The sequence below is a fragment of the Triturus cristatus genome, chromosome 12 (assembly GCF_964204655.1).
Source record: "Triturus cristatus chromosome 12, aTriCri1.1, whole genome shotgun sequence".
Classification (NCBI taxonomy): domain Eukaryota; kingdom Metazoa; phylum Chordata; class Amphibia; order Caudata; family Salamandridae; genus Triturus; species Triturus cristatus.
This window is the reverse complement of record NC_140595.1, coordinates 816183574-816196794: the sequence shown is the minus strand read 5'-3', so window position 1 is coordinate 816196794 and position 13221 is coordinate 816183574. Positions and strand designations below refer to the sequence as shown.

The 13221-nt window shown below is 46.2% G+C and overlaps 1 protein-coding gene across 2 annotated transcripts in view; it reads left to right on the top strand.

Annotated features, from left to right (window-relative positions):
• LOC146782966 (phospholipid scramblase 2-like) overlaps window positions 1-13221 on the top strand; it is a 221511-nt gene that overhangs the window by 198072 nt on the left and 10218 nt on the right. For both annotated transcript variants that reach the window (XM_085640143.1, XM_085640144.1), the window contains exons 3-5: window positions 1013-1446; window positions 3543-3585; window positions 6552-6772. In XM_085640143.1, coding sequence (XP_085496269.1) covers window positions 1013-1446; window positions 3543-3585; window positions 6552-6772 — 698 coding nt within the window. The remainder of the gene's footprint in view (window positions 1-1012; window positions 1447-3542; window positions 3586-6551; window positions 6773-13221) is intronic.

Here is a 13221-nt window from a genome sequence, read left to right as displayed (position 1 = left end):
GAGACCTCTGGCTGACGACCAAAAGAGGGAGACCTCTGGCTGACAACCAAAAGAGGGAGACCTCTGGCTGACAACCAAAAGAGGGAGACCTCTGGCTGACAACCAATAGGGGGAGACCTCTGGCTGACAACCAATAGGGGAGACCTCTGGCTGACAACCAATAGGGGGAGACCTCTGGTTCTTGAGGGTGAACAGAAGCCTCCAGACACAAAGGATGTGCATGGTTCTCTGACTCATGGCCTGCAATACAGGATATTCAGGGATCGTGGAGGGGGGGGGGAGGCGGGGGGGCACAGACTAAGGGACCAATAGATGACTAACAGATTCAGGCACCCAAAGTAGAGAAATGTATAGGGCTGCGCATCGGGTGAGGAGACCTGTGCGTGAGTTGCAGTGGAATAATGGTGTGTCTAGTTGTGTGTCTATTCTTGGCCAATGCTACTGACCTCACAAGTTTAGAAAGCTTAATTTATCAGAGATTTCTCCCAAAATTACCCCCAATACTAAGCAATGTTTCATAAAAGGTCGTTATCCACAAATGTGGGCCACTTTCTCTTTTGGTGCCCGGGCCTAATTTTGTTCCCAATCTGGAACATTCACAAAGTGAAGAGGCACATTCAGACGGTGAGCTGGAAACCCCCGCACAGAAGAGGTTTCCAGCTCGGGTGTGAAGGCTTCTTGCAACTGGGCCCATATCAAAACCTCCCACAGATATGGAACGTGTGGCCAGATGGGTTCCTTATTAGTTTGAGGGAGGGTAGCAGTGGCTATTAAGGCAGAGCAGGGGTTCAAAGCCCCACTCGGTGTGGAACTGCGCATTTGTCAAGCCTCCCCCTTCTGCCTGTACAGTCACGCCATGAAGAAAATGCATATTTTTGTAGGTATGATTCTGCTGTATAAGAATCACACTGTCCAGTACCATGTTCTGTTGCAGAAGTTTAACTCCTTCCTTTTATAAGAAAAGTTTTAAAAAAATCAATTGACAAAACCTTTGTTTTTGTTTTAATTTCAGATTACCCGGGCCCCCAGCCTGGCTATGGTCCCCCACAGCCAGGATATCCCGTGCCACAGCCTGGCTATCCAGTACCACAGCCCGGTTACCCTGCTCCTCAGCCCGGTTACCCTGCTCCTCAGCCTGGCTACCATGTACCTCAGCCTGGCTACCCGGTTCCACAGCCCGAGGCATATCCTATGCCACCCTACCCTGTGAAGCAACAGCCGTATCCTGTACCGGACCCTGCACAGCCGCCACCCACCCCGGGGTTCAACGTGTACAACCCAGGTCCTGGGGTCGGCATGTCACCCCAGGCTCCTCCCCAGGTACACCCAATTCCAGAGCCAGGGGTCTCGCCACAGCGCCCCCCAGGACAGGATCCGCATGGCACCATCACACCCTATGTTCCAGTCACCACCGGAGTCCCCCCTGGGCTGGAGTACCTCACACAGGTGCAGTATCCGTCACTTCCCTCTGGAGGCGGGGGAGGAGGAGAGTGATGTGGAGGGCTAGAGGAATATGGAGGCAGAGGGAGGAGTGTGGAGGGGTCAGTGCGTGGGCTGTTGGATGCCAAAGGATGAGTGATCATGGGCTATTTGAGGAGTGTGGGGGGCAATGAGAGATGTTTTGGCAGGCAAAGGATAAGTTGTCGGGGCTGTTTCCGTAGTATGAGGGCAATAATAGGTGTGTTGGCAGCCAAAAGGTGGGTTGTTGGGGAAGGTGGAAGGAGTATGGGAGTCAGAAGGAAGAGTGTGGTGGGCAGGGGAGCGGTGTGAGGGAGCAGAGGGAGGAGTATGAGGTAAGAGGAAGTAGTGTGACAAAAGACACATTGGGGAGTGTGGGGCAAGTGTGTGGAATGTAAGGGGTCAACAGAGCCAGTGTGGTGAAAGGGAGCATTGTGGGAAACAGCGGAAGGGGAGTGGAGGCAGAGGGACGAATGTTGGGGCCGAGGGTGCAGGGTGGATGGCAGAGGGAGGAGGGTGGACTGCCTGAGAGAGAGTGTAGTGTGGAATGTCAGAGGGGTTGAATGTGGTGCCAGTGGGAGGCATGTGGGGCCAGCAAGAGAAGAGTCTGCCCCACTGCACCTTCTGCATTAATGATAACTACGACCCTGAGAAGGGGCAAGTGACCCGGTGCTGGAGTATCCATATTTATGGCCGCTGTGGATGCTGCAGCCGGACAGACCTGTACTTTCCTTCTACTCCTAGTGAAATAAACCAATCCCTTTCTGTTAAATTCCATTTCACTCGCTGCACTCCGAGGTGGTAGAGCATCGGTGCTAAGCAGTCTATGATGTAGCATGCAAGGCAACCCGGCCTGTCTTCAAACTGCACAGGATGTCGGCCTGTACTTAACGTATATGCAAACAGACCCGGGGTTACCAGATCGAGGACCTAGCTAAGGTGGCGTTTGACCCCAAAACAGAATTGAATTAGAAGGTCAGGTGTTTATGGCAAGAAAAAGAAAATGCTTTCTTGAGTCCCCTCACTCACCGGGGTTTCCCACCGGTGACATGCTTCATCATTGGGGTCCTCTCAATCCTCTGCGGATTGAGGCGTGCTTCGACGTGCGAAATTACGTAGGAGCACTCAACAGGCGACTATGTGTGGTGCAGTGTAGGTGGAGTGGATAGAAAATATAAAAATAGCTGGCTAGTGGGCGAAACACTTTGTTCTAGCTCCTAGTCGGTATAATAAAAACAAGGGGTACTAGACAACTAATTGACCATAATGAGTTAAATGGCCGTTTTATGAATTAATGAATTCCAAGCACGTGTAAGTAACCCACACCCCAATACCTGGCCTCATTTTTTATAAGGATTCTACAGCCCTGGCATGCAAGCCGGTTATTCGTGTCTAGGATGGGACGACCACTCTCACTTCCCCAGAAATGCATCCGTCAAAGAACTGCAGTCCTCACCTTTCATGTTAGAAGATGACATTACTTGGTGGATTTGCTTCTGCATCCCTGACCTGCAAGAATATTCTTCTTGTTTAAGATGAGACAACCACTCCAGTCTTCTCCGGAAATGCATCGCTCCGAAGATGAAAGAACTGCAGTCCTCACCTTTCCTGTTACATGGTGGAGCAGCCTCTGCCGCCCTGGCCTGCAAGAGGGTTCTTGATGTGTACGGTGACACAACCACCCGAGTCATTGTATTTCTATAAGAGTTCACATCACTAAGAGAGATGAAGAGAGAGGATGGTGCATCATTGCTATGACACGGCAGCTAGTTAAACTGCTGTCTGACAAGAAAGAGCCACGTTGGAGAAGACAACCACTGCAAGAGGAGGCCCTTATGAGCTTGTAAGGAGTGGACAGGGAGAGGGAAGGATGAAGGAGAGAGACAGGATATACCTCTGTGGAGAGATGGAAATGGTGGGCGAGGGTTGTAATGTTTTGCAGCTTCGAGAAATAAACTGAGTCAAGCTAAAATAAAATTTGCAAGAATTTCAAGATGCACAACAACTGTTTTCTGGCATTGGCTGTCATGCTGACACACTCCTGTGTCTGTAACCAAATGTTTCTTTCCCTTTTTTTTCTTCAGATCGATCAGATTTTAATTCACCAGAAAGTGGAACTCGTAGAAGGTGAGTGTCTTTTATCCCCAGTAAGAGATGGCAAATGTTAGGGTGCATTCACACAGTCAAGCCTCATATTCATTTCTGCAGCGCATTTGTGCCTCTCACTCATAAGGGTGAACAACATTCAGTGCATGGATGTTACTCAGTGTGAACATGTGTGACGTGAGGACTGATTGAAAGAATGTAGGGTATAGTGCCTACTAACCTACCCACAGAGTTCCACAAAGTGTCTGTTCCCTCAAACTCTGTGAATTGATGGTGCATGGTAATCATTTATAAATTATGCATAGGGTTTTTGGTTTTCAGTTAAAACCAATTATAACTGATAAAACACCACTGAAGGGTGACAAATCGATAGGAACTGGAAAACGCTGGATTTTCCTGCACTTTTACTGATTTGGCACACTCTGGTGTCAAACACTGAAAATGAAGCCCCTACATCTAACCACTTTTCTGTGATAGATGCTCCTCCTTTGACCCAAGTGGGCTATGCCCTTGTGGACATCTGTAAGTTCCCTGGGTCACTATGACCTACTTCACTCCCTTTTTGGATGCATGGCTTACATCATATGACGTTCAGCTCAATAATCACTGCAGTGTGTTGCATAGTGGCCACAGGTTCACAGCTGAACTCACTGTTTCAGTCCAGGCCAAGGAGCACCTCCATGATTCCATCTTCCTTCAGAGAGAGCTTTGCTTTCTGTAAGCTTGGGTATCCTAACTGTGGCAACAAAGACTGTGATTACGGATGCGTTCAGAATCAATGTCCTCCCATAAAATATTGCACACAACACCCCTGTTGTTAGATTTACATTGAGATGGTCTAAAAAGCATGCATATAGGAGCTACATCTCTTCATAGAGAAGGGACAGGGGCCATGTCATGAACATTTTCAGTGCCCACGTCCATGACCTGGTTTTGTTAAAACTGCCCTGCTTCAAGTGCATGCATTAACCCTGAACACGTATGAGATAACATGTAAGCTGTAGCCATTACTGCTCAGAAACATGACGGGACAACCACTGCTCTGTGATTCCTACCATGTGCAGCAGAAGGTACAGTTTCAGCAGAAACAGGTGTATAGACGTGTTCTTAGCCTATACAAAGATACAGATACAGCCCCAGGCCTCGTGGATCCCAAAGCACAACTTTCACATTTACTGACTCTTTGATTAAAGAAGGTTAGAACTTAACAAGCAAGACTTAACACTTGGTAACATCACCAGTACATAACACTGTGACCCCATTTACTGGTAACGTATTGACTGTGCTCACTGGAAAATGTAAACCAAGTGCACACTGTACAGAATACCATGGAGAAGGGCCTTGTGCATTTGTCACAAATGCCTGGTAGGAACTTAGTCCCTGTGCATTTTTTAAAAACAAAGACCTACACGTATGCTTGGTAAAAATCAATGCTTAGTTATCCTTATGCTGGCTTTTAATAAACACAGAATTCCACACCAACATAAAGCAAACCTAATTCCAGTTGTGAGCTGCACGTAAAGGACCCACGGCATCCTGCGAGCGATGAAGCTTCTTTGCTACCTCGGCTGCTGCTTCATACAGGAGCCCAGTTTGCTGTCACCAAAGTCCCTATAGCTAACAGCGCGCATATTCATTTATAAGCAGTCTTCTCCCTATGACCAGGTAGAACAAGAAAATGCACAGATTAGACTGTAAAAATAAATGTATTAGCCCATTTCTTTCTGGATATCTCAAGGCAAAGAAAAGGAGATTGACTTGTAGTAACTGAGCATGGAGCAACCCACTATGTAGTTGCGTGTATACATATCTTCATCCATGCACATCCTTGAGATGGCGTGGGGCTGGACTGCTGAAGAGAGAAGCTTCACTATGAGATGGGAATGGAGGTGAGAGAAATAATGAAATAGTATTTTGAAAAGCAAATACAATGAACAGGCTCATAGAACGTAATTGGGAGCAGGAAATATGGTATGGATAATTTACAATAGAAATGGATGAGGGAGGGAAGAAAACAAAGGCACATTTCTCTGTAACCACTGGCAAAACACCATCCCTGTCATTATGTACAATCAAGTCAAAAATACGTTTATTTAGATAAATTAGTAGATAAAACCACATGAATAATCCTCATTATAAAACAGTTTAAGAATTGCCTTACAATATCTGAGTTATTCATCATACTTGTAACGGCATTTTAAATCGACCTAAGGCTATGGTCACATCTAGGTGGCACATGCAAACTAACAGCTAAATCGCAGACTTCTGTATAAAAGGTTTTTACAGATAGGAGTAATAAAAAGCAATCCATTAAAATGTGTAATAAAATGCATTTAGTATTGTGCAGGCAAGAGCATTTGAAGTTGTTTCCTCAGATTTTCCTATAGAATTCAGTTGTTATAGAGTTCAGTTAATAGGGTTGCAACCCAATCTAAACTTTAAGATGCAATGCCGTAAATTGCAGTCTGACATCCTGTGGATATACCGAAAACGTATCCTCTCCCCCTAATGTTACTCGTGTTAAAACTGTTGATTCTTTGACATTATAGCATCAGACGTTTTTACTGTCAAAAAGAATAAACACTGATAACTGCTGATTTTTACAATTTGGAAAAAAAATGGAAAACACTGAAAACACCCCACGAAAGGCACTGCAAATAGAAACTGAAAACAGGAAAGTCTAATTATATATAAGATAGTTCTTCCCTGTGTACTGAAGGTTGGCGCCCATCGTAAAATACAAACACTATATTTTTGTGCATCACATGTGCAGAGAGAGGTCCCTGGGTGGGTGATTTGTATGACCTTGACTGTTTGTTGATTTGTGTGATCTATCAGTCTCTTTGTCTGTCTGTCCGTCCATCCATCTAGCCTATGCTCAGTCAGCTGAGTGACAAGCCGGCCTCAGTGGTTGATCTCTGAGCAGTGCTCCAGTTGGGTGCAGTGCCAGCATTCTGCATTAATGGGTGTTTTCTTACTGCCCACAGCGTTCCTCGGCTTTGAAACCAAGAACAAGTACGAGATCCGGAACAGCCTGGGCCAGAAGATCTTCTACGCCAAGGAGGAGAGCGACTGCTGCACGCGCAACTGCTGCGGCTCCCTGCGGCGCTTCAACATGAAGATCACCGACAACTCGGGCATCGAGATCATACACCTGATCCGGCCTTTCAAATGTGCCAGCTGCTGCTGCCCCTGCTGCCTGCAGGAGGTGAGGAGGGGTGGTGGTGCCATCTAGTGCTGCGGGTAGAGGGACTGTTGGGGGGCACCCTACCAGTCTGTAGGTGGCATTGCAAGGGGTTGAGCTTGCAAATGTTCACTGTGTTCCTGCCAGTCAGTGCTGACGTTTGTATTTCCTGTCTGTAAACCCATGCCATTTTAGGACTGGAACCCACACACCACTCATCCAGTGCATCTCAGCCATGCCACAGTACCCATGATGCAACAGGCCACAAGCCAGTGACCCCTCCTATCACTTGCAGTGTCATTGCCTTTGACCCTATGTGCTGGCTCCTGGTGCGGTTCATGCTACACAAATACCACATACATCCTACTGCCATCGCAGTTCTGGCAACCACACACTGTTCAGCCACTGCATATCAGCCATGCTACAGTAAACTATGATACATTATAATGCTACAATACACCATGATACAACATCATTCTACAGTTCATCACGATACAGTAATAGTCTGCATACCAGTGACCCCCTCCCATCACACAGTCTTCTGGTGAGGTTCATGCTTCAAAAAATACCACATACTCACTACCTGTTGTTGTCCTGGCACACACACACTGCTTAGCCAGTGCATTTCACCTGTGTCATCCAGTGCTAACTATCAACTGAGTAACTGACCTATAGACAACTCTTTCAGGGCACCTCAACACTGTCCTGCTGAATGCCCTTCAGTTTAAGTGCCGAAACAAATATACAGATATGAGAGTACACCTCAGTCCTGCTCTGCAGCACCCACAGGTACCCTAGTAATATTACAGATCCATAACTCCGTCAGTCCACCTCGGTCCAGGCCTGCAGCACCTCCTACTGGACCTAAACAGCACTCTGAATGCGCCCCTCAAATCCCTCTCATTATTACAAAGCCTGACATTTGGACACTGTTCTTCCAGTAGACCAGAGTCCAGCTTTTGTGCACCCAAACTGAAAAGTCTTTAAACAGCTCTTCCAATGAACCCCAGTCTTGAACTGTTTTGCACCCTTCTGCTGTTCCCGGACTGTGCCCCCTATTCAGCTCTGCCAGTGCACCTTAGTGCTCTCCTGCTGCAGCTTTGGAGAATGCACTAATGAGAGCCACCCGGAGCTCTGCCCATGCACCTCCGTCCTGTCCTGCTGCATCTCCTGTGCATGGAGTTAGTTCCACACCAGAACACAACCAACCTAGGACCAGCTTTGCCAGAGTTAGGACTCTTTCCCCAAGAAAAGCTTAGTTCCAGTGGCACAGTGAGCCCAGTACCCACATCTGGGCATACCTGGTGCACTTAGAGCCGGTTCAGGGAGGACCTGGCTTGGCAGCTCGGGTTGAACTGTTCCCATGGGGAGCAGGGTCATGACAAATTTGCATATGGTCCAAACTGAGGTGGCTAAGTGTGAAAGATAACGGTGGACTGGGATGCGGCCCGAACGATTGCCCGCGGCTGAGACTGATTGAAGCATTCCATCCATCACCTTGTTATATCATACACTGTATAGCAGGTAATGGTATACAAAGGAAGATCTGGCAGCACTCATAACAAAGGAAAAGCAACAACAGTGGTACTCAAAGGAAGTGGTCTAGTACATAACCGTCTGTACAGCTGTTGCATGGCACTTACAGCTGTCTGTACAGCTGTTGCATGGCTATTACAGAGTCCAGCTGTGTGGACTCAGATCCATTTACAAAGTTTTGCAAAGCATGAACCAGGCCCCCTGGTGGATGGAGCTCACGACAGCAGTAGTGCAGTAGAAGTATAGATTTTATACATCAGGGCATTGATTTGTATGGTGCTGTAATAAAGCAAACTTAACACTGCAAAAGGCATTGTCTGAGCATCCTAAGCGCAGAACAGACAGATGTCGGCTTAAAGCCCCTCATGAGGCATTATTCGTACAGTTGCGGTCAAAGCAGAATTAGTGCAAATCGGGAAAAAAGAGTTCAGGTCTCCAGAAAGTACCTGGTAGGTGTTTCTAGGGTGACATTTGAGGAGCCCCGGAAACATGACAATGTCACACCTGAAACTATATTACAAACAAATATGGCGCAGAAGGACCATATGACGCAAATGCCAGGTAGGATGTCGTGGTGGGATGCGCAGTGTAAAGAAATGCTTACGACTGTCACTACCTCTTGCTCGTCTGTGTGGAAACGCACTGCTTATCGCTCTCCACGCAGCTCGTGAATCAGACTTGTGCACTAAAAGAAAAGATAAAATGAGGAATGGCACGAAACGAGGGGGCTTGTGGGGTAACTCTCCCTGGAGGGTCTTATGGGGACACCTTTGAATTGGCTAGAGGGCGGTTGAAGAGGGTTATTTGTTTCCAGTACTTGGTGGAACCACTTGAGAACAGGATATTGTACAGATTTTGAATCTGTAACAGTCACAAGTTCAAAACCAGTGTTTTTGTGTAAGTAGACTTTGCTCCTGCTGTTCGATAAGTAGAGGTGCGCCCTGCCTCTTGGTAAAACAATGGGCAAAGGATAGCTTGTATCGAAGAGTACAACAGAGCTACACAACGATAGGCAAAGGATACCTTGGGGCAGATTTATGACGACTGGCGCATCCCTGCATATCAGCAGGGATGCGCCAGTTACTATGCGCCACCGCTGCGCCACCATGGATGCGCCGCATTTATAATGCGGCGCACCATGGGGCAAAAACGGCACAGATGCGTGACGCATCTGTGCCGAAAAGTGGCGCATTGCTGGAGTTGCGTCGCAAGCGCGACACAGCTCCAGCTATGATCTGGGGGGCCCTATCTCTACAATGCTGCGTCAATCCTTACGCCTGCTTCAAGCAGGCGCAGGGTTTTGACGCAGCATGGGCCTAAAAGTGACTGAGTGAAATCTTGTAGATTTCACTCAGCCACTTTTAGGAGGCGTTCCTGCGCCGGAACGCCCCCACCTGCCCTGGAACGCCTACATGTGGCGCAGGGCTTTACAACGTGACGCATCTGGGAGATGCGTCACGTTTGTAAATACCCCGCACCATGGCGCAGGATTTGCGCCGCTGCTGCGTCACAAAAGTGACGCAACGGCGGCGCAAAAGTGCCGCAAGTGCAACATAAATCTGCCCCCACGTATCTAAGAGTACAACAGAGCTACACAACGATAGGCAAACGATAGCTTGTGTTCAAGAGTGCAGCAGAGCTACGAAGCGATAGGCAAACGATACCTTGTATCTAGGAGTATAGCAGGGCTACGAAGCGAGAGGCAAATGATACCTTGTATCTAGGAGTACAACAGAGCTACAAAGCGATAGGAAAATGATACCTTGTATCTAAGAGTACAACAGAGCTACAAAACAATAGGAAAATGATGGCTTGTATCTAAGAATACAGCAGAGCTATAAAACAATAGGTAAGTGATACCTTGTATCTAAGAGTACAGCAGAGCTACAAAGCAATAGGCAAATGATACCTTGTATCTAAGAATACAACAGAGCTATGAAGCAATAGTCAAATGATTCCTTGTATCTAAGAGTACCACAGAGCTACGAAGCGATAGGGAAATGATACCTTGTATCTAAGAGCACAATAGAGCTACAAAACAATAGGGAAATTATACCTTGCATCTAAGAGTACAGCAGAGCTACGTAGTGATAGGTCAATGATACCTTGTATCGAAGAGTACAACCAAGCTGCAAAACGATAGGAAAATGATACCTCGTATCTAAGAGTACAGCAGAGCTACGAAGAGATAGGCAAATGATACCTTGTATCTAAGAGTACAGCAGAGCTATAAAACATAGACAAATGATAGCTTGTATCTAAGAGTACAGCAGACCTATGGAACGATAGGCAAAGGAAACCATGTATCTAAGAGTAGTAACAAATCACCTGCTTGGGGCACAACACAACTTCAGTTGAGAAGAGTAACATTTCAGGGTCAATGGGGCAGCAGTACAGGTATGAATGTCGTAACTCGGAGGTCTCTAAATCGCTTGTGTAGCTCAGCCTGGCTCCAGTTCGCCATGGCTGATCAGATTCAAGAACTGCAAGTGCTTGTGTGGTAGTGTACCGCTATGGTGCAGTTCTTTCCAGACATAGGGTGTAGCAGCACCTGGCAATAGGCGCACTTGGATAGCGCCCTTGAACCTACAAACCTAGTTGGGCAGGATATTTGTTGTGCAATTCGACATGAAGGAAACCGCTCCCACCTGGATATGTTTCAGCACTTTCAGCGTTGTTTGCTCAAGTCACTCTTTTTAAAACCTATAAATAAATTCTTTAATATTCAGTGTCAACTCATGATGAAAGAAAAGCCTCACCGTGGACAAGCATGCCAATATGTTGTACATGAAATTACTGGAAGGGTCTGGTGGCTTAGTGTACTGATGCGTGCACTGTAGGAGTCTGTGATTGACCTCATGGTCACAGGTTCAAATCCCGTCGGGTTCACTGAGCCTTTCATCCTTCTGAGGTTGATAAAATGAGAACCTTTGAGTTGGGTAACAGTAAACTTCTGTTATTCAGCTCCAAGATACCCTTCTTGGTGAACGTTCGCTTTCCAGAAACACATGTTATATTATGTAAATGCAAATTCCAGTTTTTGCAACCTTTTTGCGCCCCACATGAAACACCTTCCAAATTCAGTGCACGTTACAAGTGAAGTCAGATACCACAGCTCGAGTGACAGCAGCTGATGAGGGGTACCACTGCCACCATCACCTTCACCAAACCACCTTAGTTCTTCACCAGCAGGTGTGGGGTACCACTGTCACCTTCACCTTCACCAAACAACCTTAGTCCTTCACCAGCGGGTGTGGGGTACCACTGTCACCATCTCCTTCACCAAACAACCTTAGTTCTTCACCAGCGGATGTGGGGTCCTGCGTCATCATCACCTTCACCAAGCCACCTTAGTTCTTCCCCACACCACTGCTCACATAATTAGAAATACTCCAGGTGTTATCTTTAAAAACAGTGTAAGCTCTATTTTTTCGTCTTCAAATGCATATTTTCCACAGTTTTAGTGGGTAGAAAATCATGATCTTATTAAAGGCACGGAGGCTGATATTATGCAATATTCCTTTATTGCTTTCTCACACAGCAGCAACAACAAGCTTAGAATTAGAACAATAGCAACCGTCTAGAACACTGAACATGCATAATATCCAAACTCCGTCAGCCATCTCCCTTCTTTTGGCAGCTGCGAAATTAAGAAAAAAAGTCTTATTCCCTTGAACTTGAACGTCAAACTGAAGATCCATATAACTCCATCCTTGTGTCTCCGTTCTTCCATGCACGAATCAGTTCTGTCCTAGATCAAATATAAAACAAAACATTAAAAAGGGGGGGGCACATAGACACGGGAGGGATGAGATCAGCCTCCGTGCCTTTAATAAAATCATGATTTTCTACCCACGAAAACTGTGGAAAATCTGCATTTTATGGCAAAGGCCGGAGGCCCATATTATGCATGTTAAAAGCCCATCTAAAACATTCTGTACAGCTTTTTCCACAGGTTTAAAGTAGAACTTCTTAAAAGTAGAATCAGTAGACCAATCAGCTGCCTTTAAAATTGCACTTAAACTAGAACCCCTCATAAAAGCTTTTCTCACCATAGCTCCCCTAACTGAATGTGCACCAAAAAGCTCAATGTCAATCCCTGACTTTTCCATAACTTGCTTAACCCATCTAGCTAATGTAGGCGCTAAAACCGCCCTAATTGGCTTTCTATAAGAAATGAGAAGCTGTGAACGACCAACCTCTCTTAATCCTACAGTTCTCCTCTCATACTCCTTCAAACAACGAACCACACATACATTTTCATGCCCTTTCATATTTGGATAAAAAATCGTCCTTGACATTGTCTTTGTTCTCTTCCTCAACTCGAAACACACTCCTTCAGGCTGATAAAATCGAGAAGATACCTCCAACGCCCTAATGTCTGATATTCTTCTAAAAGATACTAAACACAACAATGCCGCTAACTTCCATGACAATCTTTTCAAACTCAAACCACAATTAGAACCCCAACCATCAAATTCTCTTAAAACCAACGAAACATCCCATAGAAAAGCATACTTCGCCTTGGGGGGGCAATTCTAAACGAATACTCTTATGTGTCCTTTTAACCAAAACATGCTGACCAAATGGCACCCCTTCCACAAGCACATGTCCTGCTGAAATAGCTGACCTACTAAAATTAACAGAATTATAAACCAGCCCTTTCGAAAATAAATACGATAAATAATTCACTACCTCCACACCATTGGCTGATATGGGATCCAAATCCCTTTCAATACACCAATCACACCACTTTCGCCATGCCGATCTATAGACCTTTGTTGTTCCTGGTGCCCATGAACCATTGATAAGTTCTGAAGCCTCCGCAGATAGGCCAGACACCTGCCAAATTCTCCTGAAATCATGCATGCCAAAAGACCGACCTCACCAGATTGTGAACATTCCCCTGAAGATCCAATAACACCTCCGGAAAATCT